This window comes from Palaemon carinicauda, chromosome 25 (genome assembly GCF_036898095.1).
Source record: "Palaemon carinicauda isolate YSFRI2023 chromosome 25, ASM3689809v2, whole genome shotgun sequence".
Taxonomy (NCBI): domain Eukaryota; kingdom Metazoa; phylum Arthropoda; class Malacostraca; order Decapoda; family Palaemonidae; genus Palaemon; species Palaemon carinicauda.
The window spans coordinates 99,657,615-99,677,799 of record NC_090749.1 but is presented as its reverse complement, the minus strand read 5'-3'; the positions used below and the strand labels follow the sequence as shown (position 1 = coordinate 99,677,799).

The following is a 20,185-nucleotide window of genomic DNA, read 5'->3' as shown; positions in this document are numbered from 1 at the left end:
TATTCATGAATCTAGTTGGAAGAGTTCTTGCACCAAATCACCAAGACAACAAAGATTCTTCCCAATGACCCAAAAGAGAAGGTTATACAGTCTTTAAACTTACAGAGTCTATATTTCTATCCCTAACCTAACAATCAAAGAAAATATAACATCACAGAACAACATCTCATTTCACAAGTTAAAACCAAAGATATAAACCCCAAATTCTCTACCTGCAAAGGAAACCAGTTTCATGATTATGTCATGGCACAGTAAAAATAAAAATTTTCTTCACTACAAAGGTAAATAAATATAAAAACAATGTTTTATTTACGTCATAACCTTAAAATCAATGCTCTTATTAATGTTTGTTCACTAACACTTTTTGCAAAACAGGATTCAATCTGGCAAACCTTCAAGAAATAAAAGTAAAAATTGACAATAATTCTCAGAATGTTCAAATGTTACAAACGAATCTTGGATGTTGGTATTGAAAAGATTTGACTTTTAAGTTAACCTGATGTCTTCAATATATGACTGACACATCCATTTCTAAGTTCAGCTTACGTGAAAGTTTGATAAGAAGGCAAATGAAGTTCATAATGGCTTGTGATTCGCATAAGATTATTGACAACCAAAAATGAAAGACCTTTAATAAGGATTGATATTTCTAAAAAGGTCTTATGAATACAAATTAGTAATAAGGGTGATAGACAAAGTGTGCGATGTGTTTGAAAGGTTTTATGGCCTCAAACAAACCGCAGGATGAGAGCCTGTCTTATGGTATGGGGTGTAAGTACTGTATTTAGGCAAAGATGGAGCTTTCGGTGCATGCTAGTGTTGGATGCATTAAGTGTGGGATATCTCGCACAATCCTTCAGTTGGACAATGTGTACATTCAACATCATGTAAAATATGTAAACCTATAAAGGAATCATAAATGAAATTGTATGTTAACATGTAGATCCTTTACACAATGTGGAGTCTTGTAACTTCCGTTTCAAAATGTTGCAAGTTGAATACTTTGCAATCAAACCTTACACAGAATTTTCATTAGACAATTCAGTGCATCAGTCTGAAGTTTCAGGTCCCCTGGATAAGTAGTTTGCAGACACCAATAGTGAAAAAGACACATTAATTTGAGGACCTAAAGAGTAAGCAAAGAGGAAGAGTCATAAAACAGCCTCTAGTGATTGTACAGATAATTAAATGAACTCAAATGTTTGAATTAAATTAGGGAAGATGATGTTTGTAGTACTACAAAGAAGCAGGAAAGTTCTGTACCAATATAACTAAACTATTCAGTAGCATATTATTTTTTGTGGTTATCTGATTGACATTCTTTGCAGATATTAACAAATGCTGTACCAACTTCACTGTGAATTGAAATAACAACAACTCAAGTTAAACAATAACATGTCTAAGTGGAACAAGATAAGTGTAGGGAGATCAGCCATGAAATAATTAATGTGAACAGGATATTTCACACAAACATTAACACATTTGGACGGGTCATGCAGTAGTGCCCTTGCACTTGGGGAAAATGGTCTAGTCCTTCAAGAGTCCTATATAGGAAATGTTCTTTACTAAAAGAAAGATATTAATTTCCTAATATGGAGTTGTCTTTTCCTGACTTTTGAAAGAGCGATAATCAGTACCTGTGTGCGCTATTCTTACGTCGTGTCAATGATGGAATATCTCTGAAGATTCCTTTGTAAGTGATGGAAAATTTAACAAAGCTTAAAGAAAAGATTTAAGATGGAAGATGTGACCAGACAGAATGTAACTCAAATCCAATAGAAAAGGCTTTCCTTTCCCTAACTTCTTGCACATACTATTAGTCAATGTTTGTTCAACTAACCATCTGACTTCTTTGACAAAGACAAGCTTGATAGAAGCTGAACAGTATTTTGAGGCAAAAGTAAATAAATATGCTTATTGAACTCTTGTATATACTGTAATATTGTCTCACTATCCTTTTTTCCTAGGGGAAACTACGGTCTTTATCAACAATATCTGTATTAGCACAGGGAAACTAATGTATACAGTAGAATTGCCCAACTGAACCCTTTTCAGAGTGAATCTCCTCCAACCTTCTCTGCAGTCTAATAGCACATATATCTTCTGGGTTTAATCCTGTTTACTAAAGGTAGTTTTTGCCATTTCATCTATAATCCTCATCAACGATTCCTTGACCCTAATATAATCTCTCTCAACTAACAAGTTCTGTAGGTGAAGTAGCTCTAAGGTGAGTTTCTTCCTTTTGAGGTGCTCAGAAACCTTCCACATGAGGACGGGGAATAATGTGGCTCTTTGAATTCAAGTTTTGTACCTGAAAGATACAAGAAGATCATTATACAAATATATTACAAAGTTATTATACCTCACAACAATGTAAAATTGCTTGTGGTATTGAAGAGTTTACACAAAAACACTAAAAGATTTTATTATTATTATTATCATTATTATTATTAGCTAAGCTACAACCCTAGTTGGAAAATCAGGATGCTATAAGCCCAAGGGTTCTAACAGGGAAAAATAACCCAGTGGAAAGGAAACAAGGAAAGAAATAAACTAAAAGGAGAAGTAATTAACAATAAAATAAAACACTTTAAGAACAGTAATAATGTTAAAATAGATCTGTCATATTATATAAACTATAAAAAGACACTTCTGTCTGTTCAACAAGAAATCATTCGCTGCAAGTTTGAGCTTTTACTTTAGACATAAGTCTTCTCAAAACCAGAAAATCATATTTTAAGGCTGATGAGATTTTCCTTGAGTGAAAATTGGTTAACAAAGCAACATGAAGTGAGAGAAGGTGAACATCTTGGAGAGAAGACAACAAATGATGAGGTTCAAAGGCACAAGATAAGATTCTACTGCCAATTGCATTCACTGGCTTCTACAAATCACTGGACTAAGATCATTTCTTGTAGTTCCCCCTTAGAGGATAAAACACTTCTAGACTCTCTTCGTAATACTAATCTGACAGTAATCAAAATACTTCATAAATATAACAGACACAAAGTAAGCAGACAGACATTTCCTATAAGAAAGGCTTTGATGCAGATGAAAGGTTATAAAGAGACTCAGTCTAGATTTAAGAATATCTTTTAGATCTAGATTTGATGGACATTTTTCTGGCCGGATGAAACTGAATATTAGATAACAATTTCTTACTCAAAATAATTTACATAAAAAGAGAGAGAGAGAGAGAGAGAGAGAGAGAGAGAGAGAGAGAGAGAGAGAGAGAGAGAGAGAGAGAGAGAGAGCCTTATTGCCTTATTCTATGTTGGGTTCCCCCAGGTCCCTCAGTGTGAGGCACATCGTGCAATGTACATAGCCATTACAATTACATAAAAATACTTTGGAATAAGAATATACAACAATATTGATAAAAGTAATCAATTACTGCATCTTATTGCATAATTAAAATCACCCTACAGAGTCGGTTTTTATCATTCACAAGGACCTGGTATTTCATATATAAATGCTGGTATATATAGGTATTTAATAAAATGACCAATTCGTAGATAATTTGTATTTTTCCTAACCATACAAACCTTAGCTATTTAATATGGGTATTACTTTCGGCATAGCTGAAATGACGAGCCATTAGAATTTTAACGAGGGTTTACTACCCCCTCGCTGTTACCCTCCCCCCGCCCTCACACACCTGTGACTAGCTCACTTTGCGTAGAGGTAGGAGTTCCCGGGGGACAGGGCTGGCGGGCAAGTTTGATTAAATAGCTAAGGTTTGTATGGTTAGGAAAAATAAGAATTATCTACGAATTTGTCATTTGTTCCGTAACCGAAATACAAACCACGCTATTTAATATGGGTGACTTAACCCTTAGGTAGGGTGGTAAGTCCCAGCCGTTACTGGCTTTTGGCTTTTTGCCCGGGGACTCAGTATCTGAGTGTGTCAGTGCTCAAGATAAGGAGTCCCTGCACATCGCAAGTGCCTTGCTCTGCAAGGACCGCGGCCTACATATGCTTGTGTGTGAAGGAATGAAGTGTGACTCGTCCTAGGAAGTTGACCTGAAGTCATTTAGATGGAATTCTAGGATAGGACGTTCCCAATACCACCTTGTAAGGGTATGGGGACGTAACAGTATTATCTTAATACTAGGAACACAAGGAAACATGGGTTACCTGCAGTGGTTTGAGGTCAGCTGTGCAGAGAACCCAGGATGCTGCTTTCCCCAAGAGAAGGGAGGATGAAGAAAAGAATAAGGGCCAGGCATACCTTTTCATTCACGCAGACTAATACCGGGTAACAATGCCCTCAACCTTCTGCTACTTGTCCATTAAGGAGCCTGAGGTTTAAACCAGCTGTTGTGCAGCCACCACAGGGCCGATAGAGAACGTATCGAGCCTCCTGGGGTTCATGTCTTGCAGGTAGTGGGCTGTGAAGGTCGTCTGATGCTTTCAAACCCCTGCTTGTAAAACCTGTGTCACCGAGTAATTCTTCTTGAATGCCAGGGACGTAGCAATGCCTCTGACATCATGTGCTCTAGGGCGACGTGACGGAGGAGGGTCGAGATTCAGGGAATGAGGGATAACCCTGCGAATCCACGCTGAGATTGTATTCCTAGTGACCCTCCTCTTCGTAATCCCCGTGCTCACGAGCAATGCTTGCACCCGAGGATGAATTGCAGCTGTTCTCTTAAGATAGAGCCTCAGACTCCTTACTGGGCACAGTAGGAGATGGTCTGGGTCATCTGTTACAGAACGGAGACTCGAAATCCGGAAGGAGTCGAACCGAGGGTCCGGCAATCCTGGATTTTGAGTCTTAGCAACAAACTCAGGGATGAAACTGAACGTTACCTCCCCCCATCCCCTTGAATGGGCGATGTCATATGAGAGACCATGAAGTTCGCTGACTCGCTTGGCCGAGGCCAAAGCAAGTAGGAACACCGTCTTCCAAGTCAGGTGGCGATCAGAAGCCTGGCGTAATGGTTCGAAAGGAGGTCTCTTAAGAGACCTGAGGACTCGAACCACATTCCATGGAGGAGGTCTCACTTCTGACTGAGATCAGGTAAGTTCATAACTTCATACGAGTAGAGAAAGTTCCAGCGAAGAGGAAATGTCCATTCCTTTGAGCCTGAAGGCAAGACTTAGGGCTGAGCGATAGCCTTTCACTGCCGAGACTGAAAGGCGCATTTCTTCCTGCAAATACACGAGAAACTCCGCTATTGCTGGAATAGTGGCATCGAGTGGAGAGATACCCCTTCCACGACACCAGCCACAGAAGACTCTCCACTTTGCCTGGTAGACCCCCGCGGATGACTTTCACAGGTGTCGAGACATCCTCTCCGCAACTTGTTGCGAAAAGCCTCTTTCTGTGAGACACTGGATACTCTCCAGGCGTGAAGCCACAGCGATGCTACGGCTTTGTGGAAGATGTTGGCATGTGGTTGTCTGAGTAGCTCGTGTCGAGGAGTAAGTTCTCTCGGGAGTTCCGTCAGGAGCTGCAGAAGGTCCGGGAACCACTCTGCATGATGCCATAGCGGAGCTATCAAGGTCATCGAAAGGTTAACCGATATTCTGGTCTTGTTGAGTACCCTTCTCATCAGACAGAACGGGGGAAAGGCGTAAACGTCGATGTTGTCCCACCGTTGTTGCAAGGCATCTTGCCAGAGTGCCTTGGGGTCCGGGACTGGGGAGCAGTACGGCGGAAGCTTGAAATTCAATGCTGTCGAGAACAGATCCACCGTCGGGGAACTCCACAAAGTCAGGACTTTGTTGGCTACTAGACGATCCAAAGACCACTCGGTACTCACTATCCGAGATGCCCTGCTCAGACTGTAGGCGAGCACATTCCTCTTGCCTGGAATGAAGAGAGCTGATAGTGGAATCGAGTGGACTTCAGTCCATCTCAGTATCTCTACTGCAAGATGGGATAGCTGCTCTGAAAAGGTACCTCCCTGCTTGTTGATGTAAGCCAGCTACCGTGGTGGTGTCGCTCATCACCACCACGGAGTGACCCGCCAGGTATTGTTGGAACTGTTGAAGTGCCATGTATACGCCCTTCATTTCTAGCAGGTTTACATGGAGGCACTTTTCTGATTCTGACCAGAGGCCTGAGTTCCTGTGGTTCAGAACATGGGCCCCCACCATTATTTGAGGCGTCCGAGAACAGCATCAAATCCGGGGGAGGATGAGAAGATCCACTCCCTTTCGTAGGTTTTCATCCGTCAGCCACTACAGAAGGTTCGTCCATTCCGCAGGACCCATAGGGACCAAGACGTCCGGGGAATCGTGTCCTTGATTCCACCGGGACTTTAGTCGCCATTGCAGGGATCTCATCCTGAGGCGACCATTTGGAACTAGACGGGCCAGTGAAGAAAGGTGACCGAGGAGACATAACCACGATTGGGCTGGGAGTTCTTCTCGTCTGAGGAAAGGATCTGTGACCCTCATCAGCCTTGCTATCCTGTCGTCTGATGGGAAGGCTTTGTGGATATTGGTGTCTAAGATCATGCTTAGATATACCAGTCGCTGAGTTGGAAGCAGGGAAGACTTCTCGAGATTTACCATGATCCGTAGATCTTGGCAAAGTCCCAGAAGCTTGTCTCGGTGTCGAAGAAGGGTCGACTCTGAGTCTGCCAAGATCAGCCAGTCGTCCAGATAACGGAGGAGACGGATGGCGATCCTGTGTGCCCACGAAGAAGTCAGGGTAAACACTCTAGTGAATACCTGAGGTGCTGTGGAGAGACCGAAACACAGCACCTTGAACTGGTAGATCTTGTTGTCTAGGCTGAATCTTAAGTACTTCCTTGAAGATGGCTGGATTGGGATCTGGAAGTACGCGTCCTTCAGGTCCAGTGTACACATGAAGTCTTGTGGTCTCACTGCAAGTCTGACCGTGTCCGCTGTCTCCATGCTGAACGGGGTTTGTTTGACAAACTTGTTCAGAGCTGAGAGGTCGATGAATGGTCTCTAGCCTCCAGACGCCTTCTTTACAAGAAAGAGTCGACTGAAGAAGCATGGGGAACCATCGACGACCTCCTGGAGAGCGCCCTTCTTTAACATGGTCTCAACTTCTGCCCGTAGGGCTTGCCCCCTTACTCTTACTCTGGCAGCAAAGTCTCCAGTCCCCAAAGGCTCTTCTTGGGGGGACACATGGACGTTCTCTGCGGGTCTTGTTGGCTCTGGGCGAATTCTTAAGGATGACTTGGTGACTGTCTTGGAGTCCTTAGGTTCCCTCCTGGGAGGAATACAAGACTCCAACAACGATGTCTGAGGGCTCTTCTCCACCCCAACCGGGGACGATTCTCCTGTGCGAGGCGGGGTTTCTCCCATTAGTGCGATGAGAGAACGCCTCACCTCGGAAGATTCCCGAGGACGGAAAATCCTCGTCCACAGGAGAGGGAGAGAAAGTCTGGGGGGGGGGGGTAAGGAAGCCTTCCCCAAGGATGTCCGAGGAGCCAGCTTGACCCTTGGAGAATTTACCATGACTTCTACTCCTCTCTTCCTCTTCAGTGGGGTCAGATCCGCCATTGATTTGAGGCCCATCTCAGCAAAGGCAGGTTTGACAGCCTGCACGACAGCTATGATGAGGGACCCGAACCATGGCTGCTCACAGACAGCTGCGCTGTCAGAGACTCCCTCTGAAGGGAAGGGGATCAGGCGATCCTTCGGAGAAGAAACGACAACTGGGCCTGCCTAAAAAGAAAGGGAAGAAGAAGAAGGTTGGTTCCTGGACCTATCTGGAGACTTTCCTCCCTCCTGCGAGCGCGCTGGTCTGCGCTTGCAGGGGGGGGGGGAAACGTGAGGATGACGACCTGGCAGTTCTCGTTCCTGTAGGCTCGCGCGGTGGCTCGCGTTGTGCCTCCCTAGTAGGCCAGTCATTTTATGGATATACCCACCACAAATTGCAATAGTAATGAAACTTTGCATTTTTGCTTCTTTTGACCCATGTAATAACATAGTAAAAGTCAAGGAAATTTGAGGCATTGGAACACATACATTTCGAGCAACCACTTTTTGAAAGTTATGCACGAAAATACGCTAATAGAAATGGCATAACATTTTTTGTTATAACAGTGCTTTTGTTATTTCTTTCACATTTCTCAAAAGATGTCAAACATTTTTATTATTAAATAAATAAATTGAGATAATTAACGTCTAATAGCCTTGTTTTTTTTTCTTTTTAGGTTAACCAGTAGCATGGACGATTGCGTTTTCTGCAGCGAGTCTCTCGGGAACGGCGAACAAACCACGAAATTAGGTGCCAAGGGGTGTGATGGAATAAACAAGGCAAATGACCTACGGCAGGCTGATATCAGTGTCGCACCTGGACAAGTTGTACACACCAGATGCAGGAAGGACTTCTGCTCCCAACTGTCTATTGAGCGAGACATCAGAAAACGCAAATATGACTGTACTGGTGGTTTCATCAGCACTGTGCGTGCGCGTCGATCTGCCAGTTCTGCGTTTCACTACAGCGAACACTGTTTGTTCTGTGGAACACCAGACAAGTACCAGGGCAGACAAAAAACGCATAAACTTATACCAGTCCGAACAATGGACTTCCAGAGGAAGGTTACAGAGAGCTGTGTTGAACGCAATGATGCATGGTCAGAGACAGTAAAGGCTCGAGTAGAATTCGTCCAGGACTTGCATGCCGCTGACGCAGTCTATCACAATATATGTAGCATAAACTTCAGAACTGGGAAGCAGATTCCACGCCAGTTCCTTACAGTGCCAAGCAAGCGACCTAAGTATGGTAGACCGGCTGATGACACACGGAATGATGCATTCATAAAAGTCGCAGAGTACCTCAAAGCCAATGACGAGGAACAGACAACGATACCGGATCTCATAGGAAAAATGGGGGAATTTCTTCTTGGAACTGATTGCACACCTTATGGATTCACCTACATGAAGGAATGTATCCAAAAGCACTTTGGTCAGGATATCACCATCGCAGAAATAAATGGCAAAGAGAATGTTGTGACCTTTTGCCACAGGGCCTCTGCGATCATTCACGAATTCCATCAAAGGCCAAAGGAGACATCATATGAAGCTGAGAAGATGAGACTGATTAAGACGGCAGCAAAACTGATCAAAAGTGATGTGAAATCCGAACAACAGTCGATAGATATGTACCCATGTACAACTGAAATGTCCTCAACAGAAGAAGTCATGTCATTCCTACTTAAATCACTAAAACTCCTTCTTCAAACACTCTTTGTGGGCCGAGATGCTGATAGAAAAGTTGGTTCTCTAGGGCAAGCTATCATGCAGGCAATTCGGCCCCGAGTGCTGCTGGCACCCTTAGAGATAGGACTGGGTGTACAGATGCACCATCATTTTGCATCAAAGTTCTTGATCGACACGCTCCATGCCCACGGATATTGCAGTTCTTATCGTGAGATACAAAGGTATGAACGGAGTGCAGCAGTTGTACTAGGGACAGACATACCAAACTACCGGCCAGAGCAGTTCATCCAATATATGGCGGACAATGTCGATCACAACATCCGTACAATAGATGGCCTCAACACATTCCCCGGGATGGGAATGATTGCGTCTGTCACTCCAGGTACCAGGACATCAACAAGAGTGCCACGTGTGTCTGTGACACTGAAGGATGTTGTAGCTGTGGGCCGAATAAACATCCGACATCTGACAACACCTTGCGATGGGCTAGATACTCTGAGGTATGAGGTTCTACAAGATGAGATGGAAAAGGACAGATCTACCAACCTTGACCTCCTCTGGAAGCTGTCCCTCACATTACGCTCACCACGACCAGCATGGTCTGGCATGATGCAAGCCGTGCACACTGGTGTACATCCAGGTCAGTCTACAGTCTTCCTGCTTCCCATGATCGACATGAACAGCAGTGATCCAACTTGCATCTATTCAACATTGACATTTCTATCTGAGCACGCCAAACAGTACAACGCAAAGGTCATCATCGCATTTGACCAACCACTTTGGTGGAAGGCGCTTACCATCATCGAAAGTCAATCGGAGGGCAGTGACTTGCCTAAGATTGTACTGCGCATGGGGGGCTTCCACACGTTGATGAGCTTCTTGGGGAGTATTGGAAATATCATGTCAGGATCTGGACTGCGCTCTGTTCTGGAACTGGTGTATGCCGAGAACACTGTAATGCACATGCTGTCTGGCAAGGCATATGACCGAGCTATCCATGGGCATCTCTTGGTTGATGCAGCACTGAACACTCTCCTCGCAGAAAGGATACTTGGTACGCTAGTGCCTATTTGTTCGCAGGCTAAGAATGATGGTCCTCAGGGTATTGTAGAAGATGACGAACCAAGTGACGACGAGATAATGCAAATCATAGATGATGCACAGGCAGCCATAGATCCACATGATACCGAGTCAGGGTCGCAAAGTGTGGGAGCTGGACCAATTGACCTGTGTGAGCTGCGAGACCTGAATGATTCATTGATGAAGGGTGAGTGTTCTACTGAAGATATCCTTTCAGCCCCGGTTCTGGACTCTGTTCGTGACATCATGAATGTTGCCCGACAATCGATGAAGGATCTACGTACTGCACAGCTATGGCTGCAATACATGGACATGATTGACATATTGAGGACATTCCTGAGGTCAGAACGCACTGGTGACTGGCGTCTGCAGGTGCACGCTTTGCACGACATGTTGCCCTACCTGGCAGCTGCAGGCCACAATCTCTACACCAAATCTATTTACGTCTACCTGCAGCGACTGGCACAACTGTCTATTCAGCACCCCGAGGTCCACCACCAGTTCCAGAATGGATATCTCGTAGTGCGGCGCTCAGATCGGTACACTGGGCCGGCTTGTCCACAGATCTTCTGACCGAGCAAGTGCTCATGGGAAGTGTGAAAACCACAGGGGGACTGACAAGGGGCCATGGCATGAGCGAGTCGCAAAGGATCACGTGGCTGCTGTCCACCCCCATATGTGCAGAGGTCAACATGGCCTTGCAAGACTACACATCAGTGCCGTATGAGACCAGTGACCAGCACAAAGAACAAAGAGCAGCTTGACAAGCACGGGACACAGATGACACGCACAAACTCATTGGCTACCTGTCATCAAAGGATCCCTTTGGAAACGATCCAACTCTGCAAAGCATTGACACTGGCATCACAGCTGGAGATTCGGTCAATGCTGACCAAGCAGCGTCAGTTGGCAGGAAGATCTTAGATGGAATGGTTGGCAAAAAGGTTCTTGATCACACGTTCAAGAAAAAAAATCAGGTTGTGACTTTAGACACACATTCATCAGTGAAAAATGGCAAAGAATCTGTTCCGATAGATCCACAACTGTTGTTCCAACGTCTGAGTACGGCAGGATCACGCTGTGATGACCTCACTGATGTCTTCAAGTACGAACTACGCAGTTACCCAACAGCACTGTTTCAGACCATTGATATCCTGTTTGAGGCCGACAAGCCAGCGCTAGCCGAGGCCATTTGGAAACAACTCCCCCTTGCCGTTCGCAACACAGTGATGCCACAGAATGTGCAATATGTTCTGGATGGTGGGGCATTGCTACACAGAATTCCTTGGAATTTTGGCGAGACCTATGAAGGAATCTCCAGTCACTACATACGATATGTTGGAGACAGGTATGGTAAAGCTGTCATAGTGTTTGATGGATATGTGAGCGCACCCTCCACTAAAGATGTAGCGCACAGCAGGCGCGTTCGATCTCACAGCAGTCCCCTTGTCAACTTCACAAAGGACATGGTATGTACTATGAAGAAAGATGACTTCCTTGCCAACCAAACAAATAAACAAAGCTTCATCAATCTACTGAGTGATGACCTTCAACGGCAGCACAACGATGTTCTTCATGCCAGGGCAGATGCAGATGTCCTCATAGTGGAGACAGCCATTGCATGTGCAAACACCATGGACACCGTGGTAGTTGGCGATGACATCGATCTTCTTGTTCTCCTATGTAGTCTTGCAGGGCCCACATCACACAACCTGTTCTTCCGACCTGAGCCTAAGCTGACGTCAAGGAGGCAAGCAAGATGTTGGAATATCGAGCAAGTGCAAAAGACACTTGGACGCCATGTGTGTGACAAGCTCCTTGTGGCACATGGACTCCTGGGTTGTGATACCACGTCAAGACTGTACTCCATTGGCAAATCAGCAGCTTTGAAGAAGCTGAACTCCAGTGCGTAATTCTCTGGGCTTTTGGCAACGTTCAACACTCCTGGAGCGTCGAAAGAGGATGTCATGACAGCTGGAGAGAATGCCGTGGTTTGCTTGTACAATGGCCAGCCCGGGGAAACACTGGACATACTAAGGCTTCAGCACTTCTGCCAGAAGGTTTCAACAAGCACTGTCAGAGTTGAGCCTCGTACCCTGCCCCCTACATCAGCATCTGCAAAGCAACATTGCCTACGGGAGTATGTTCAGGTTCAGCAGTGGCAAGGAGTTGGCATGGATGCCAATGGTTGGGGATGGGCTATCCGTGACGAGAGAATGGTTCCCGTTATGACCGAGATGAAGCCTGCTCCAGATTACCTGCTAGATGCCATCCACTGTGGCTGCAATACAGACTGCAGCACCCGACGATGCAGCTGTCGCAAGTACAACCTGGAATGCTCTTCTGCCTGCAGTGAATGCAAAGGACTTCACTGTTCTAATGTGACCTTGCCAGAACCAGAAAGTGATCCAGAAGAAGAATGCGCTCTTGCTGGTCCTGAAGATGAATAAACATTTGTCAGTGTGGTCTGGTACATGGAGATGTCTTGGCAACATGATTAGACTTGACTCTCAGTTCATTCAACTCTTGATCCTTGGTTATGGTCATCTTAATTTAGCTAAGGTGAATGCCGGTGTCGTAATGTAACATGTATACAGTTGTTTGTCTAGACTCTAGAATATACACTGAAAATTTTATGCAGATTTTTTTTCTTCAAACCTTCTCTTAATGATTGCAAAATTTGGAAATGTTCCAATGCTTCGATTTTCCTTGATTTTTAGTATGTCATTCTCCACTAAATTTGACATTGAAAAATGCATGTTTCATTACTATTGCAATTTGTGGTGGGTTCGACCCAAAAATGATGTAGAATGACTGGCCTAAAATATAACCCAGTGAGGAAAGGAAATAAGAAAAGATAGAATAGTGTGCTCGAGTGTACCCTCAAGCAAGAGGACTCTAACCCAAGACAGTGGAAGATATGAAATTATTTGGTGGTCTCTTCATTAACTGTTTCCTCAACAAAGATTTTCATCTTAGTTCCCTGTCTAACTACTGAATTCTTCTTTGTCTACAGCCTTTACTCCCTTTTTTGTATAAGCCTTCTCCATGATCTTCTATCCAGGCCCTCCCGTTCTCTTCATCCCTTTTCCCGCAAATCATTTGCTACTTTATCCTCCCATATCTGACCTTTGCCCTTCCCCTCTTCCTTCCCTCATCCACCTCTCTTTCCATGACCCTTTGGCACTCCTAAATCTAGGCATAAAATAGTTGTTGTGTTCCAAGCTAGTCTATCATCATCTCACCGAAACAAGCAAAGATGTTGATGAAGACTGACAGTGCACTTCTCTCCTCTTCTTGAAAAGACTCCCTGAGACGGATACTGACTGCTGTTCAACTACAGCAGACTTATAGTTGTTCCTCTACTTATTCATAGGGTTAAGATCTTCAGTTATTGAATATTTAATTTGATATTAACATTATTGTCTGATGTCAACAAAGTTAAGGGTTGAAACTGTGGCATCTTATATTTGATAGACTCGGATACCCCGCTACCAATATCCCAGGATATGATTAGCCACACATTATTAAAATTAAAAATCTTAAAAGTATTTTGTGTTTTTCCTCATTATACAAACACAAGTCGTTTAGGTGGGATGGCCGTTGCATCTTTTAACGGGCAGTTAAGCAACAAGTGGGAGCAGACCGAGGTGGTCTGCCCCCTCACCTGTGGGAGTTTCTTCACTTATGAACTCTCGGCTCAGAACTGAGAGTAGCTGAGGAGAGAAGTATAATCTAAAGGACTTAGGTTTGTATAGTTAGGAAAAGTAACAAATTTGTGAATAAAGTGTAATTTTCCTAGCGATAAAAACCCTAGAGCTCTTTACGCATGGGTGTTTATTTCCGCAGAGCTGAATATAGCTGTTAACCCTTTTACCCCCAGGCTATTTGGAACTTTCCAACCCTTAACCCCCAGGGGTTATCTTTTTTTTTCAAGCACATTTTGCAGTATATATTTTTTAAATTGCTCTAACAGCCTCAACTTTCATCATAGAGAGGTCAGGTTGGTCTCATTCTCTTGGAAAATGCCTGAAGTTTCTCAAAATTTTTAAAAAAATATGCAAAAAAAATTGTAAATAACAGTTTTTTGCAAGGACATACCGGTACGTCCATGGGGGTAAAGGGATGTGTTTTGTGAAACGTACCAGTACATCCTTTGCGGGTAAAAGGGTTAAAGCTTTTTCGAGGTGTAACCACCCACCGCTAGTTAGCGTAGGGGGAGGGGATAGTGGGGTCAGCTAGCCACCCTGCTCTCACTAGCACTAGCGACTGACTGTCGCTTTTTATTTTGGCTCGGTAAAGACGTAGTCTTTCTCACCCGTCAACCATTTTACTAACCAGCTTATGATTAAAAGCAACTAGCCTAAAGCTTCATAAGATGTCTTTTTCTCTTTCAGAGCGACCTTCCTTGGGACTCACGGGTTTCCCGTGCAAGGCAAGACAGCGAGAGGCCTTGCGGTTGGGCGCTCGAAGGGAGCAGACATCCTGCCTAGACCAAAACCCCGCCGAGAGTCTGAAGGTCTTCGACTAAGAGTCTTGCACCCGCTTCTACTCGCCACGACGATCGCTCTGCTTTGGCAGGCAAGGACTCAGAAAAATTTGAAGATAATTTGTATTTTTCCTAACCATACAAACCTTAGCTATTTACAGAGGGTTACCTTTTAGCGCAGCTGAAATGGCGAGCCATTAGAATTTAACGAGGGTGTATTACCCCCGCGCTAGTTAGCGGGGGGGGGGGGGGGGGGAGTAGGGGAGTGGTAGCTAGCTACCCCTCCCCCCCCCTCACACACAGATGAATGCTCACTTTCACTTAGAGGTAGGACTTGTCTTGGGAGACAGGGCTGGCGGGCAAATATGTGTAAATAGCTAAGGTTTGTATGGTTAGGAAAAATACAAATTATCTTCGAATTTGTCATTTGTTCTGTAACCGAAATACAAACCACGCTATTTACAGAGGGTGACTTACCCCTTAGGTAGGGTGGAAAGTCCCCAGCCATACTGGCTTTGGCTTTACCCGGGGACTCAGAATCCGAGTGAGTCGCACTCGAGAAAAGGAGTCCCTGCACATCACAAGTTCCTTGCTCCGCAAGGAACCGTGTGGCCTACGTAAGCTTGTGTGTGAAGGAAGAAGTGTGACCCGTCCTAGGCAGTTGACCTGGAGTTCCAGAAGGAACTCTGGGTTAGGACGTTCCCAATACCACCTCGTCAGGGTATGGGGGACGCGACAGTATTGGCTCAATACTCGGAACACAAGGAAGCATGGTTTACCTGCAGAGGTTCGAGGTCAGCCATGCAGAGACCAGGATGCTGCTTCCCCGTAGAGGGGATGATGAAGAAAGAAGTAAGGGCCAGACATACCTCTTTCGTTCATGCAGACTAAAACCTGATAACAATGCCCTCAACCTTCTGCTGCCTGTCCAAAAAGGAGCCTGAGGTTAGACCAGCTGTTGTGTAGCCACCACAGAGCGATAGAAAACGTATCGAGACTCCTGTGGGTCACGCCCTGCAGGAAGCGGGCTGCGAAGGTCATTAGACGCTTCCAGACTCCAGCTTGTAGCACCTGCGTCACAGAGTAATATTACTCGAAGGCGAAGGACGTTGCGGTGTATCCAACATCGTGCTGTAGGGCGACGTGACGGGGGAGGGTCTGGAGACAGGTCGAGATGAATGTCCTTGAGTCCGGCTGAAGAGGTATACTGGTGACTCTCCCCCATGTCCTCCTTGTGCTCCCAAATCGGCTGCAACTGAGGACAAACTGCAGCTGTTCCCAGCGCTAACTTCTCGATCCCTTTACTGGCAAGAAAGAGAAGGTCTTGGGACATCAGATACAGAATGGAGACTCGAAATCTTGAATGAATCGGACCGAAGGGCCGGGACCCCCAGATTCTGAGTCTAGCCAACAACTCAGGAGCGAGCCTGAATGTTGCCTTCCCCTCTTCCTTAGAAAGGGGGGAGTCATAAGAGACCAAGAAGATTGCTTACACACTGGCCGTGGCCAGAGTGAGCAGGAGACCCAAGGCGGAATACAATCCGAGGCCTGTCGTAAAGGGTCTTGAGAAGATCTCTTAAAGGACTAAAAGTCCGAGCCATGCTCCAAGTTGGAGGTCTTCCTCCGACTAGGGCAGGGACGATCGTAGCTTCGCATGAGCGAGGATAGATCCAGCGGGCAGGAAAAAGTTATTCCTTTAAGCCTGAAGGTCAGGGAAAGGCTGAGCGACAGGCTTCATTGCCGAGAGCGGAAAGGAGTTTCCTCCCGCCGAAAGGCAATAAGACCGTTATTGCTGGAGAAGAGGCCTCAAGGGAAGAGGTATATCTCCCACGGCATCAACCACCGAAGACTCTTCACTTTGCCTGGGAGACCCCTGTGGATGACTATCGCAGATGACGCGACCTCCGTACCGCGACTGTAGCGGGTTGTCTCTTCTTGAGGAGGAGGCGTAGTGTCTCCAGGCATGAAGCCGAAGCGATGCCCCGGTTCGGGAGAGATGTCGCAGTGTGGTTGCTTGAATAGTCTGCGCCGTGGGAGAAGCTCTCCCGGGAGTTCCGTCAGGGGAAGCAGAGGGTCCAGAGACCGTTCTGCGCATAGTCCCAGTGGAGCTCTCCCATTGAAAGGTTGACAGACAACCTGGTCTTGTTGAGACCCATTGTCCACAGACAAAAAGGAGGGAAGACGCAGGCGTCGAAGTTGTCCCACCATCACCGGAATGCATCTTGCCAGAGTCTCGGGGTCTGAGACTGGGGTGAAGAATAGCGGAAGCTTGAGGTTCCAAGCTGTCGCGATCAGGTCCCCCAGACCAGTACTTGCTGGTTACCCAAGGTCAAAGACCCCCAGGTACACTCTCTCTACGAGGCTCTGCTCGGATAGTCTGAGAGAACATTCCCCTGCCTGGAATGAGAGAGCCGATGGTGGTACTGTATTGAGAGTATCTCAATCATCTCGGTATCTCTACTGCAAGATGTGAAGGTGTGAAAATGCGTCCCCTGCTGGTTAGAATACGCCAGAATCATGAAGTCAACGCGCATGGGGCGACTCGGCAGGAGCTGTAGGATCTGTAGAGGGGCCAGACTAAGGCCCCTAAGCCTGCCTGAATGATGGAGAGGTATCCTTCAGGTCTTGACCATAGGCCTGGACCGGAACATGCGCCACCCCCCCTTTCCTTTGACGAGTCCGAGAACAGCATCAAGAATGTGGGGAAAGAACGAGAATATCCACTACCATCAAGAGGCTCCACAGGTCAACACCCATTGCAGGTCTAATAGTTCCGCTGGTCCCATAGGGGCCAGGAAATCCGGTTAAGGGGACCGTCCGCCATGTCCGCCATTTTTTTTTCTAATGATCCAAATTACACAATTTATATATATGTTTTAGACATATATAATACCTTCATCATATAAAAATTTCAAGTCATTTGATCAAAAACTTTTGGATTTATGAGCAAAAATCATGATTTAAAAAAAATATTTAGGTACATTTTTCCCCACTACTATAATACCAATTGTATTGAAACTTATACCACAAAAACTTCTCTAACAACCGAACAATTCTGTCAGACAGAATTTTGATTTTCCTTTCTGTTTTTTTTTTAATGAATTTTTATTTTTTTTCCTCGTCTAGACGGAAAATAATCGTGAAAAAAAATGTAAAACGAAAATCAAAATTTTGTCAGACAGAATTGTGGGATTTTTATTATTCTTTTCAACGATATCTTTTTCTCCAATATCGAACAACAAAAAAGTGAGAAAAATGTACCTAAGTGGGAATAAGTATGTTTTTGAGTTATGAGCTCCAAAAGATTTGCAGCAAGCTTTCGCTTCTTTTCTAAAAGAAATAAAGATAATATTATTATGATAACTTTTATTGTTCATTCCTACATAAATGCACACTAAAGGAGGTATTTGAACCCTCAGTTTACTATTCCTATGTTATGAGTTGCCAGCGATCTCTAATTGTTGCCAGTGTTTTAGTTAGCAGGTTTCAGCTTTGTACTCTTATCCATGTTTCCCTCTTTCTTGGTTCTTTTTTCTTGTTCTCCACTTACTTTTTGTTCTTTCTATCACCTTATGTAACATTGGCATTGCTATAAAATTCCAGAGGACGTTGTGAAAGCACAATCAACATACGAACTTCAAGTAAATAAACACATGCATTATAATTTCTATATGTCTTTGGAAACTTTGTGATGTTTTCGTAGCTGGTAGTTTTCATTCACCTACCCTCTACCAATGCCTTTCATTTCTGCCAGAGGTACGAGATTTCGAAACATGAGAGAGAGAGAGAGAGAGAGAGAGAGAGAGAGAGAGAGAGAGAGAGAGAGAGAGAGAGAGAGAGAGAGAGTTGAACATTGTTATTATAGTATTTGTATAAATGGGAGTTTTAAATAATTCGAGAGAGAGAGAGAGAGAGAGAGAGAGAGAGAGAGAGAGAGAGAGAGAGAGAGAGAGAGAGAGAGAGAATAAAAGTATTTGTTTAAATGGCAGTGGTAAATAATTCGAGAGAGAGAGAGAGAGAGAGAGAGAGAGAGAGAGAGAGAGAGAGAGAGAGAGAGAGAGAGAGAGAGAACTGCCCACCTGTCAAACTCAGTCATACAGACGACGCCATAAGGATGACATCATCATTTAAAGACTGCTATATTTTCATTGTTTGGAAAAATGATTGACTATTTGTTCTTTCTACAACCTTAGGTAACATTGGCCTTGCTATAATGTTCCCGAAGGCGTTGTGGAAACAAAATGTACATACGAACTTCAAGTAAACAAACGCATACATTATAACTTCTATACATCTTTGGCAACTTTGGCTTCTGTTATTGTAAGAGTAGATTTCGTTCATCTACACTCTACCAATGCCTTCCATTTCTGCCAGACGTACGATAGCTCGAAATATAAATGAAAAATCGCTATAGATATGCAAAATTAACACACAAAGACGATTTTGTCAAACTCAGTCATGCACACGACACAGTAAGGGTGACGTCATCATTTAAAAACCTCTATATCTTCGTTATTTGTAAAAATAATTGGCTGAAACTTCTGGGGAGTATGTACGACATGTTTACGCATACATAGAAGCAATAAAACGATTTTCCATTTCTGAAAGTTGTTATGTCAATACCCCATGGCGGACGGTCCCCTTAAACATTGCCTGAAGCCACCGGAACTTGGATCGCCCCACATGGAACTTGTCCTGAGGCGACCGTTCGGACTATAGACGGGTCAATGAGGGAAGGAGAACTAGGAAACGTTCCAAGTTAGGGCTGAAAGCTCTGCTTGACTGAGAACAGGTACTGCGACTCTCCTCAGTCTTGCCACAGTCAACCGAAAGGAAGGCTTGGAGGATGTGGTAACAGAATCTGGCGACCCCAGGTGGTCACCCATCCAAGTACCGACGTTGCTTAACCTCGCTGGACGGACGAGAAGCGGGGTTCCCAACGTGGTAAGGCCGTTGACTCAATATCATGGCCAGATACTCCAGATGTTGAGGCAGAGGAAGAGAAGGCTCCAAGCAAAATACCATGAGCCCACACTCATGGTAAGCATCCGGAAGCTTGTCCCGGCGCTGAAGAAGGTCGAACCCGAGCCTACCGGAGTTGACCAGCCCTCCAAACAGCAGAGGAGGCGGAAGCCTGCACCTGAGCGGCCAAGAGGAAGGCAGGGAGAGTTCTCTGGGGAAACAAACCTGCTATGCCACGGCGGGATAGCCACACTGCATCATAAGCAGGAATACTTGCAGTCTAGGCTGAATTCGACGAGCACCCTGGAAGATGGATGGAATGGAAACTGAAAGTACCCGTCCTTCCGATCCAGGGTTTAAGGAGTCCTGTCGCCTCGTTACCAGTCTGATCGATTCTGCTGGTCTACGCTGGCCGAAGTTTGTTCGACAAACTTGATCAGGGCTGAGAGGTCGACTACGGACATCCCCTCTCAGATCCTTCCTTACAAGAAAGGATCGACC

At 45.0% G+C, this 20,185-nt stretch overlaps 1 protein-coding gene across 2 annotated transcripts in view; it reads right to left on the bottom strand.

Moving 5' to 3' along the window:
* Nucleotides 1–585: 585 nt before the first annotated feature.
* Nucleotides 586–20,185, bottom strand: part of LOC137618730 (uncharacterized) — a 43,259-nt gene continuing 23,659 nt past the window's right edge. For both annotated transcript variants that reach the window (XR_011039827.1, XM_068348899.1), the window contains one exon: nt 586–2,311. Coding sequence is in view for 1 of the 2 variants with exons in the window: in XM_068348899.1 (XP_068205000.1) it covers nt 2,223–2,311 (89 nt within the window). In the remaining variant the exon portion in view is untranslated. The remainder of the gene's footprint in view (nt 2,312–20,185) is intronic.